Raw genomic sequence first — 12,124 nt, forward strand, 5'->3', positions numbered from 1 at the left:
ACAAAACAAGGGTATGAGGTTAAACCCTAACCAAACCAACGTACCCAAACGGTAAAAAAGGGAAGAACATACAAGAAAGTCCTAAGGTTTAACTTACTTGGAGGTAGGATGAACTTAGCTAGCTCGAAGATTGAAGGATTTTCGTGCCCTAATAGAGCTCTCTAGTTCCAGTAGTGAGGGGGAGGAGAACAGTTCTCTGAAAGGAAAAGCAAAATGAGAAACAATGGGACTGAGTGGGGGTTCTGGAGGTCCCCTAATGGGCTGGCTTTAGGCCCACGAAAAGGCCAGGCCCAAACCTCCTTAGAGCAGAAAAATGGGGCTTACAGAAGAAATATATGAATCTACCCTTAAGTGATTTTACTCGAAAATCGAATCAAGCTAGAAGAATTAAACAAATTAAATTTGAAAATATATATTAAAAAATTATGAACAAGTGAACGAAAGAAAATATAATTGTACGGTATAAACCGCACAGTCTTGCAACTAAGACCGGACGGACGGGTTAACAAGTGAACTTCTTTTGTATTATAGTTGTTCAATCAATATGGACCGAGCGATCAGAAATAGGAAACCTACAAGTTAGATATCTTAATCATGATTAAAAAAATTAGTTCGTAATTGTACCAACCTTAATAAAAACCCATTACAAAATCTATAAATAGAAGTCCAAGTAGAATGGTAGGTAACTTATTAATTGCACCTTTAATACCCTTTTGTATTTGGATCTAACTACCTTAAGCATCAAAATCTTTAACTAGTATCATCAATTGGTTTGAACGATAACATTTAAATATTTAGATTAATAATAGAGTTGATTGCATACACGCATTGCATGAATTAAAACATGATACCTCTTTATATGAGCAAATTGCTACGTATTAAAATAACAATAAAAACATTTATGATAAATTCAATTTGTATTACAACTTTAATGTTTTTTGGTGTTCATTATTAGGTAGGTTTGATGCATTTAAATTGAAATCTAAAAAAAAAAACCACAAAAAGAAATCATTTATTTTAAATTAACTTAATATATTTAAATCATTAAATAAAACACAAGAGATAAGTAACAAAATATACTTCCTATAAAATCAGAACAGTTGAAAACAAAATACATTCATCTTCATTCTTATTATTCAATCTTAGTTGAAAATAGAACTTCAAAAAAGCTATTAGACTGAGAAAAAAAAATATATGAAGGACATAGATGAGGTAAATACTAATTTCTTGTCTTATTTTAGTTTTTCAAAATACACTTTATTGCCTTTCAATAAATTTAAAATTTAAAATTTAAAATTTTCTAACATTAAGAGATGTATAACAAAAAGTATTATTATTTTCACACCCAACAAATTTTTACACACTTTATATCAATTATTTTATTTTCTAATCTCTTTTTTTCTTTACAAATACAAATATTAACTTTTATAATTACTAAAATACCCCTTAAAAAAAGTAGGTTGTCAAGTGTAAATGGTGAAAAAAACATTTTCCATAATAAAATCTCATACTATTGGTTTGAATTAAAAAACAACCTTTTATACGGAGCATGAAACAACATGCAATAACTTGGTTTAAATTTGTGTCGTGGAACACTTGCAAGAATAAATAAACAAAAAGTTAGTGGCTTCTACGCATCATACAATAAAATAACTTCACCTAACGAATATCCTAAAAGTATATATGCAAAAACAAAAACTATACATATGAGTACAAAGAGGGGGCCACAAATCACTTTCTGCAGTGGCCATCTTGATAACCCTCCACGTTTCTCCCATTCCAATAATGACTCTTTGTGCCAACCAGATCATTCTCAACAAAACCATCACCAAGAATTGGTTTTTCACTCCAAATTTTCAACCCTTTTGCACAAAATGGTCTCATCTGCAAAATCAATGCAAATAGGAGAAGCAAGTTAAGAACACTTTGAAGTTAGATCAGTTCCTCGTATACCTCCTGAATCCCCTTGGTGTTGGAACCACATCACGCCCAGTTTTTAACAAGGCTTGGCGATCCTTAATTGTTTTATCAAACAATCTATTGTCTGGTTTCTCAGCATAGCAAACATAGTAACAGCTCACACAGGCATGAGGCACTGCCATGGCAATTCTGGTCTGCAGAGTCAAAAAGTTGGAAATGTTAATTAATTAACACCACTTGCCCACATGTTAATCATTCATTTGTGAGCTGCTACTACCAATAATCATAATAATAATAGAAAAGTTGTGAGATAAAGGGCACCAACCAAAAGGTATCCAATGAGGAATGTGAGAAGGGATAAGGTAGCTGTGAAAGATTGGTGTACTTTATGGGTCCAAGCAGCTACAACAATGACACAAATAGAGCCGCTGCAAACTCCTGTGAGGAAGCAAATTGAGCTGGTTATATCAGAGTCTACAATTGACACCATGTCCTCCTTCTCAAAGAGGGCCCAAGTGTCTCGAGATGCTTTCACGAACCCTTTTCCATATGCTGCTATCTGTTAAGATGAATTCAAATGAGTTAAAACAAAACCACTTGGTTTAGTTAAATATCTGGTCTTGAACTATGCACTAATGGTGGTGAATGTTCAGTCAAATAAAGTTGGAGCCAGGACCACAGATGGTGATTGCTCAGTCATAACTTCAGAACAAGAAAGATGGCTCAATAAAAATTTGAAACTTGGTAGGGACCATGTGGTGAAAGAATCCAAAGGGTATCAGACAAACACACAAAACTATCAAGCTTGCAGATAAATCTTACTTTGAGAAAACTAACCAATAAAATGTAATAAAGGTATCGAAACTGAAAGATTAACAAATGAGAATCACACATTGATTGAATTGCAGAAAATGCAGTTATGTTATGTTATGCATAGCGATTACTGTGTTAATTTGCAGAGAGCTACCTGAACATATGCCCAGCCATTGCCATTTCTGAAAACGGAATCCATGACTCTTAAGCAACAACGAGCACAGCAGAACATGAATTCATCTTCTCCCTCAAGCAAATTGAGTCCCCGTGCAACAATCCTCAGGGCCTCAATTGCAGGCACAAAGAGAGAGCCCAAACAAGCACTTCCAAGATTCCGCGTGAGAGCTCTCAGAAAACAAAACTGGGTGCTAGATTGCATTCCTCTGAGGTAATACAAGGCAATAGCCCTACTAACAGTGATGTTAACCACATTCCTCATGACCTCAGTGGTCCATTGCAAACTCAGCACCAGCAAAATGATGGTTAAAGGAGGAAAATAGAAGTTTAATGCTCCAATCACAGCTAAAATCCACAGAGATATCCACAAGAATCCAGCCCCAAGCACATGATATGTGGGTTTGTTGAGATCAGGGAATGTGGACACAGGTTGAAGAGACAGACTCAAGACCTTACAACAAAACTTAATTCTGTGACTAACCCAACAACCGTATAAGCCATTCCCAATTGCAAAAGCAATGAAACACACTCCAACACCATCAGTGGCAGGCTTTTGGAAGCAAATAAGGAGAATCCCAGCAGCCAGAGACATCACAAAAGTAAACCAAAGTATGAAATGAAGCATCAAAGTGGGCCATTTTCTGATCGCCCCTTGCCAAATAAACGCAAGGATTATGCTCATAAAAGATGAAGCCTCCACTTGTGGAAGAAAATACTTTAACACGTCTTTCTCTTTCCTCTTGGTAGATTCCGAATCTTGGATAAGCCCTTGAACTCCCTTGAACACAAGAAAGCACACCAACGCAACAGCTATAAACATGTGGAGAACAAAGAGAATCAAGGATATTTTGTTGGTATACTTTCTCGAATTCAGATTCGCCACTTCCGGTTGCTGTTAAAAAAGGGAAATAGAATAATACCCATTAAGATCGTAACGTTCAAAAATTCACAGAAATAACAACAAACACAACACATACAGAATTACTGCAAACTCAAGGAACCAATTACAATCTTCAGCAAAAAAATTGCAAATTTCCTTAAAAAAATTGAGCTGAACAATGCATTTCATTCCTCTGCAGAGAGAAAGAAAAGTACTTGTAGTGGGGTTGGAGTGGAGCGCGTTTGAGTGTGAGGACGTTGAGACTGAGCAGCAGAAGGAGTTGCAACTCTGGTGGAACTATTGATCACAATTCTCAAAGGGTTAGTGGGGTTCAACCTGTGGAAACCCGCAAGATGAGATTCTTCATGATCATCCACAACATCATTGTTCTGAACCTTTCTCTCTTCTTCAACACCCACTTCCCCTTTCTCCAAGTCTTCCTCCTTCTTTGCTCCAACCACGGTTTCATTCTCTTTCTCAACCACCACCTACCTCGCCAAAAACAAAAGAAAGATTAAAACTTGGCACAGAATAGCAACCCCCATAAACACATAAAGCTGAAACCATCAACTTACAGGCTCTCCGGCACCCATTGGCGGCGGCGACGGCGGCGGCGTTGCGGTGTGTCAGCTGAGTTGAGAAACGAATGTTGGTAGAGAGATGACGTTACTGTCTTCAACTGTTATATTTTATTTTCATTTGGAATTTTTCTTTTTTTACCGTGTCTTTGCCTTCTAAGAAAGTATCTTTTATGTTGGACCCACGAGTTGCGAACTGCAAACATGCCACAACAGCGCGTGGAGCTACGCCGCCGTCACGTGTCAGAAGGAAACACAGCACGTGGAAATGGGTTCGTAAAACGCAAATATTTTATCAGACATGCAAGGAAAGTGTAGAATTAGAAAGTAAATGTTTGCGTATCATTCTTTGTTCCTCAATAATAAATGAACAATTTTTTTTCTTTGGAAACTGTTAATCTTTCGTTTGTTTGTAACTCCAATAACATAAGAAGTGCTTTTACGTGTTTTTTTTTTGTCATAGTTGACACATTTTTATATCGCGTTCTGTTTACGAATTGGGGTGTCAGCCACAAAGCACGTGGGCCTTCCCTAAAACACTACACTTTGAAAAAGAAAAAGGAAATAGAAATTGAGGTTAGTTATATTACGAGATGAGGGTAGAAACTAAAAGAAAAGAATTAAAATGATTTTGGTTAAGTTGAATGATGTAATAAAATAAATTATTTAATTTATATATTTAAAAAACTTAATAAAATTAAATTTTGAAAATAATTTGATCTAAAAGATAATGTTTTAAAATATAAATTAGAAATAAATATAATTATTAATGTGAGACATTTTTTCTCTTTCATCCCTTTTATCTTAAATGCACGAAATTAGTTTCACCACAAAACACTCTTGCCTTCTAAAACTCTTAGTTTCCTTATTACTCTCTAACATCTCTGTCCTAATTCACCATCTAAAATTTTCTCCCCTTCTTGTTTCATCAGGCAAACTTAGGGCCAATACATAATTCCTCATTCAAGCTGAGCATCCATTCCTTTCGTGTAAGTCAATTTCAGTTCCCAATTCTCCCTTAATTCCTCATTTTTGGAAATTCATCCCTTTCTAAGTTGAATTTAGGATCTCATTCTTATTGTTTGGTTCTGCATTCCAGTTCCTTAGGTTTCGGACAGTTTGGGTACCCTTTCTATTGAGTTTTCTTTCCTACAAGCCAGTGTTGTTTAGAGGTAAGGGAAGCTAATTGTTTTCTTGAATTTCGCATGGGAATCATCACCAGTGCAAGCCACCAAGAGGTCCAATGTCGCTTACACAATCCAAATAATTGAGTTTAGTGTCATCTTTTTTTTTTTGTATTATGGTGAACTGGGTGATTTTGTTGGAAATGTAAAAATTACAATTGTGTTTATAATTGAAAGATTTTAAATATGTTATTTTCTCGTATTTTGTGATTATTTTGTTTCGATTTCAGTATTTTCAGTTCACTTTTTTATGTATAATAAATTGTTGTTTTTCAATTGTTAGAAATAACTTCGAGAAAATGTAATATCTCATCTTAACGGTTTAAAATTAATAAAATATGATATTTTATTATAATATTCAAAATATGTAATTTAGTGTATAAAATATATTAATATCATCTTACAACAAAATAGGACTATAAAAATGTATCATTTATACAAACCATCTAAAATAGCAAGCTTTAAACATAAATTAATCACTACTAAAGTTCCTCGAAACCCTTACTTACTCTAACTAATAGTTCCTCATCTTACAAAGCTATCTCTAAACACACAACTTCATCTGTTCCCACCAAAATGGTGATCATTGCAAAAGAAGAAAACAACACAAGATCATAAAGTGCAAGGGTAAGCTAACTATACGAGATCAATCATACCTCACAAACAACCAATTTCATAACAATTATCATAAGCGATCAAGATCATACTCATCTATTTTATCATACTTCTAGAACTCGATTTATCCAAATAAATGCAACTAGAGTGGAACTAGGGACATTATACACTTATGGTGGTGGAATAACTCACCTACCCAAGCTACCACACACAAGGTAAATGCTTTTTATTGTCATAGAACCATGTGGTCGTTCTCATGACAGGACCTTCTGCCACTCACTCGTACTACCTAATCATCATCCTCTACATGAGTATAAAGAATGACTAGTAGGATTAGCTTCCCAAAATGTAACAATTTTATCCTTAGTGCACACCCTAAAGATTTAAGCATTCAATGGTATTCCCTCACCAATCCTTCAATCCCAACCAATTACAATTATCGTAACAAAATCTTCACAAGATCCTCAAACCCACAATCATACATCAACATACCTTATCATATTCATTTTCACCAATTATTCTATACGACTCATCTCATCACACCAAAACATACAAAAACATGGTGCCTCAATCATTCATTATGTAAGACAAGCAACAAATGCCAAAACTATCAACAATCTAATCTACGTGAACCTTATGAGAAACACTTTTCTCACTATAGATCTTTGATTCGAGATATGATCAGTCAAAGTGAAGATGTATGTGTTAAGGGCCCGTAATTAAAATTTCATCTCGATCTGACGTTAATGAAGTGGAAAACTTCATTTTTACCAAGAGAACACATAATAGAAAAAAAAGGGTGGCACCAACGCCTAACCCTTGGAACCCACTAATTTATAGCGCTTGACGATCCAAAAATGGTGCCCGACGACACCAAGTTAGTGGTCTAGTGCCCGACGGCACTGTAACGACACCCAATAGTGTATCAGAAAGAATAATTTGGGGGAAATTGGTCATGTGTATTTGACTAATTGGGCACCTTTCCTTTTAGTGTTTTTTACTCCAAATGGTTTTAGAGAGTTCAAAACTGATACCCAATCACTTAAACATAGATTCAAACCTTTCCCAAATCAATACCAAACACAGATCAAATATCGAAAAATTCAACATACAACTCATCAATTCAACAAATCACATCATAATTAACTATCAAGATGATCAATTCAACAAAAAACTAGCTTCCCTTACCTGACAAAGCAGCTCCTCAGACCCAATCAACTCTAAGAACACCAAAACACTTCTAACTTCACAGGATGTTCTATCTACACATAGAATCATCACAATAACGATTAGGACATACTGGTATGATCACTGATCAACAAAGACTCATATAGTAGATGAAAACCTCACATGCAAGCAGAAAAAAGTCTCACATCAACAGAAACAAAAAGAAGGCCAAGAAAAACGGTTGACACTTAACTTACGGGAATGCAAAAACTGATCGTTTTAAATTGAAGAGCTCGTCGCGAGGATCATTCATATGTTCTCAGATCTTCAATCAAGCAAACAAAGAAAGAGAATCCTTAGAGAGAAGTCAAATAACTCTAGAAAAGTAGTTTCTAGAGAGATAATGTGTTTTAAAATAATGAAATTTGTTTATAAAAATTCTATTTATACTAAAACTTTTTAATGTTAAAATAATTTAGTCTTACTGTTTTTAAACCACTACTACTTCTAAAACACTATTTTCTAGGATTTTACATTCTCCCTAACTATTTAAAATAAAATTGTTTAAATATAAGAAAAATAGTTAAAAAGACATTGCAATTAATATTAGTGAAAAATAATAATAATTAAATGTTTAATTTAATCTTTTATTAAAATATTTTTTATTTATTTTGTTAAGATTGGTATTTGAATAATTATATTAAACGTGTATGTTTATATTTAAAAGTAAACATACATCTTAATTAGAGAAGAAAATTCTAAATTTCTTTATGAAAATAATATCACAATTTAATTTTCAAAATGTGTTTTGTTTAAGAAAAATTAATATATGTACTGAGGGCATCAAGAACCGAGAGGTGGAAGAATAAGAGAAGATGAATAAGGTAATGAAATTAAAGAGAGTGATATGATGTAAGCAAAAGAGGAATGTATTGAAGCACAATAGATTAAAAATGAAGATCCAAAGAAGGATTATAGCTAGCTCATCGAAAAATGTATAATGAAAGACAACATTGAGAAAAATGTGATCAAATCAGATAGAATAATATTGAGAGAAGCGTGACAAAGCCCATGATTAAAGTCGGATTGAAAGAGAAGTTATTTATAATAACAGTTACACAACATTGGAACATTGGAAGAATGGGCAAAACAAAAATAATATGGGCGGTTTTAAGACATGTATTATAAATTAATTTTTTTTCTTCTTTAATTTATCTTAGTTTAGCTATCAAAAAGGGAAAAATATAAATAGGTCATTCAAATGTAAAACAAAGATAACAAATTGTGGCTACAATTCAAACACATTAAGAACGTCGTGAATAGAAAAATTAGAAATCTAATTATGATTGTTGCAATTTGGGTCACCGCTTTCGTAAATATTTTTTATCAGTTCTTATTTTATCCTTGGTAATTTATTTTATTGCAATTCACCTTCTTGCAATCCTTCATCTCCATCTACTTTCTTTTCCATTTTAATATCTTTTTTCACCATTCCATCTCTAAATACAAAAACACAAAAAAAAAGTTAAATATATTTTTGGTCCCTTAACTTTCAGTGAATTTGGGAATTAGCTCATTTCGAAACTTTGAACCAATTTAGTCTTTCATCTTTCAAAATATGTGGATTTAGTCCTTTTAATTAAATTTTGTTAGGTTTATTTGATGTTTTGTACACATTTCAAGATTGTATTTGAGTTCTTTATACTGTTTGATATATTTTTGCTTTAATGTTAAGTCAAATACTATTATGAAACGTGCTTGAAATATCAAATAAACTTAACAAAATTTGATTAAAAGAACTAAATCCACGTATTTCGAAAGATAAAGGACTAAATTGATCCAAAGTTTCAAAATTGACTAATGAAAGTTAAGGGACTAAAAACACAATTAACAAAAAAAATTACTGTTGGAGAGAAATGCATGAATTATTGATAGAAATACATATTAAAAGATAATTAAGTGGCTTAAAAATAATTGTAATTTTGATCCACAACATAAGCAAGTTATATATCAAGTTTGTGTTAAATAGTGGAATAAAACTCTTAGTGAGTCTTTGTCCTAATCATTTTACAACTTAACAATTACTGATATTGGTGCAAGAATTTATTTGTAGTAAGAAAACTATAAGTGCTCCTTCATATCTAACAATTCCAGTGGAGTTGAAATGTCTAACCCCAAATTTGAGGTATTTCTTATAAATTGGGCTTTGGAGTTTGGACATTTTTCGTTTTACTATTTCTAGAATTGGTATTGTGTAAGATTTTTATTATTTTAATCTGTTGGACTGATGAAAATAATATGTCTTGAAAAGTCACGCATCACCTAGGACAACCAAGGAAGTGAGTGTTAATGACTATATAATGAGCTTTATGTTAAAAACAGATATGTCTAATTATCTTAACCACAAAGGGATCTGAATTGATTAACAAGCTTTTATATGGTTTAAGATGAATCTTGAATAAATCTTTAGGTTTTAAAGCTCAATTAATCAATTTCGCAGTTTTGGGTTAATGGACTATTTAAATCAATCAAGAAAGATTATGAGAGAGAAGAAAGAAGCAAGACACACAATTTATACTGGTTCGATTCAAAAAGAATCTACATCCAGTCTTCTCCTAAGTAGCACACTTAGGAGGATTCCACTAAACAGAAAGGTTCCAAGAATTACAAGCACACCTATGTAATTCTAACCCTAAAACCCAAGAACTTGATTCAACAATCAAGAACTCCCCCTAGGAGCAATGCATCCACACAATTGCACCTAGGTCCACACTTCAAACACTGAAGCAACTGTAATCAAAAATACAGAAAACAAAACAAGAAACAAATACACCTAAGCTGTGCAGATTTGACTTGATGCTCCTTGAATCAAGCAAGATCCATCATGGTAGAATCAACCATCAATTCTTCTTGGATCTGTACTTGAGTTATCTTGCAGAATCTTCTGAAACTTTGTGTCTCTCAGATGGCTCTATCTCAGATGAAAACTGCGTGATCTTTCTGATTTTTCCAGACCCAAAACAGATTCCAAAACAGCTTTTATACAAAGGTTTTTGCTGTCACTAATTCGATTAGCAATTTACCTAATCGATTATCGTGAGTATATTTTCACTTACTTTGTACAATACTCACAGCTAATCCATTAGTTAAAGAACTAATCATATGCAGAATTACACAGCAGGCCTAAAATACATTTGATAAAGAGAAGCTAATTGCCTAATGCATATCCTAACTTGACCAAGCTATGTTTTATCCTAGATCAGTAGACATCATCAAAACTGTTCTTCATTTATGGATGAAAGGCTTCCCCTTTCAACAATCTCCCCCTTTTTGATGATGTCCAAAACATGGATTGTGATAAGCCTGCCTGCAGCACATTAAGCAAACAACAACAACAGTACAAGCACACAAAGCAAACAACAACATAGGCATATAACAAATATCATTTTCATTACATACTCCCCCTACCAATAAACCATCAATATATCAAATTCTCCCCCTTTTTGGACATTAGCAAAAAAATCAGACAGATTTAGGATGCAATACAGGACAGCAGGAAAATTGTATCTAAACAGCGCAGCAATGTAAGAGATGTAGCAGGAGATAATGCATAACAACCAGGATAACAACCAGAATGCATAACAATTTCGCATAATGGATTAGCGGGCTCCTTTTGAGAAATTAAGTAGCAACTATGTGATGCAGAACTTAACACAGACTAAGCTTCAGACAGAACACGATAATGGATTAAGGCCAAGGTTAGGCAAGCAGCTACACAGTTTGAACACAGTAGGCATACAAAGTATGACAATACTAACAACGCAGCAGGTGAAATCAGTAGCACAGGTTAACATCAGAGTGCAGACAACCATAAAATAGAAGAGGAACTTTTCACCTTAGCAATACCTAAAATTTGACCTTTGTTATTATCACCTCTTGTAACATGACCAATAATTGGCTTTGTAAGATATCCTGCAGAAGTTCTTCACCTCTCCTTTCATGTGTCTTGAGCATCCATTATATAAAAGCTACATTGTTTTCCTTGCATCAAGACACACCTGAAACAAAGATTAAAGAGAAGATGCAGGTACCCAATTGAACTTGGGTCCTTTCATGTTAGTGGTTTGAGGTGTTCCTTTAGGTACCCATCTGTACTCTCCTTTAGGAGCCCCACAATTTTTAAAGTAGCAGGAATTAGAAAAATGGCCAGGTTCAGAACAGTAAGTGCAGATAATAGAGGATGGTTTGCTGATGTTGAGGAAATTTCTACACGATAATCGATTAGAGTTGCCACTGTAACCAATTCCCTCTTTATTCAGTACACTCCTTTGAGATCCTAGTACAACATCTAGGTTGGATCTTCCTAGGGTAAATTTTGAGAGAGTTTTCATCAAATACTCTATCTTTTCTAGCTGTCCTGGGCAGTGCTCACATCTAGACCTGGAGTGTTTTTCAGATTTTTCTAATCTTTCCAAGCAAGTTGTTAGATTCTCATTTTCCTCTTCTAACTGCTTTATTCTACCCTCCAGCCACTTAATCTCTCCTTTACGTTTGCTATTTGACTTTTGTAGTTTTGTAGCTTCCTTATGCAGTTCATTAAAGGCATCAAGCAGTTCATAGTAGTCATTTTCCTCATGGTCAGATGTGAAACTACTTACACTATTTTTGGATGATTCTGCTTTAATGGATATTTCAACTTTAGCCATCAGACACAGATTATTCTCCTCTTCAGTGCTGTCATCTGAATCATTGGATGTGCTGGAGTCATTTTCCTCCCATGCAATGTAGGC

General features: G+C 33.9%; 1 protein-coding gene across 1 annotated transcript; it reads right to left on the bottom strand.

Moving 5' to 3' along the window:
• Window positions 1-1,536: 1,536 nt before the first annotated feature.
• On the bottom strand, window positions 1,537-4,673 carry LOC114191950 (protein PNS1). The gene is made up of 5 exons (XM_028081427.1): window positions 4,366-4,673; window positions 4,006-4,278; window positions 2,888-3,802; window positions 2,246-2,479; window positions 1,537-2,114 (listed from the first exon to the last, which is right to left on the bottom strand). Exons 1-5 carry the CDS (start codon window positions 4,381-4,383, stop codon window positions 1,938-1,940), a joined length of 1,617 nt encoding a protein of 538 aa, XP_027937228.1. The 5' UTR covers window positions 4,384-4,673; the 3' UTR covers window positions 1,537-1,937.
• Window positions 4,674-12,124: the final 7,451 nt, after the last annotated feature.

This window comes from Vigna unguiculata, chromosome 1, assembly GCF_004118075.2.
Source record: "Vigna unguiculata cultivar IT97K-499-35 chromosome 1, ASM411807v1, whole genome shotgun sequence".
Taxonomy (NCBI): domain Eukaryota; kingdom Viridiplantae; phylum Streptophyta; class Magnoliopsida; order Fabales; family Fabaceae; genus Vigna; species Vigna unguiculata.

Excerpts from the sequence above, each read along its gene's own strand:
- LOC114191950 (XM_028081427.1), bottom strand. Across the intron at positions 3,803-4,005 it reads CCACTCCAACCCCACTACAA|CAACCGGAAGTGGCGAATCT; the intron begins GTACTTTTCTTT and ends CTTTTTTAACAG. Across the intron at positions 2,480-2,887 it reads ATGGCTGGGCATATGTTCAG|ATAGCAGCATATGGAAAAGG; the intron begins GTAGCTCTCTGC and ends TCATCTTAACAG.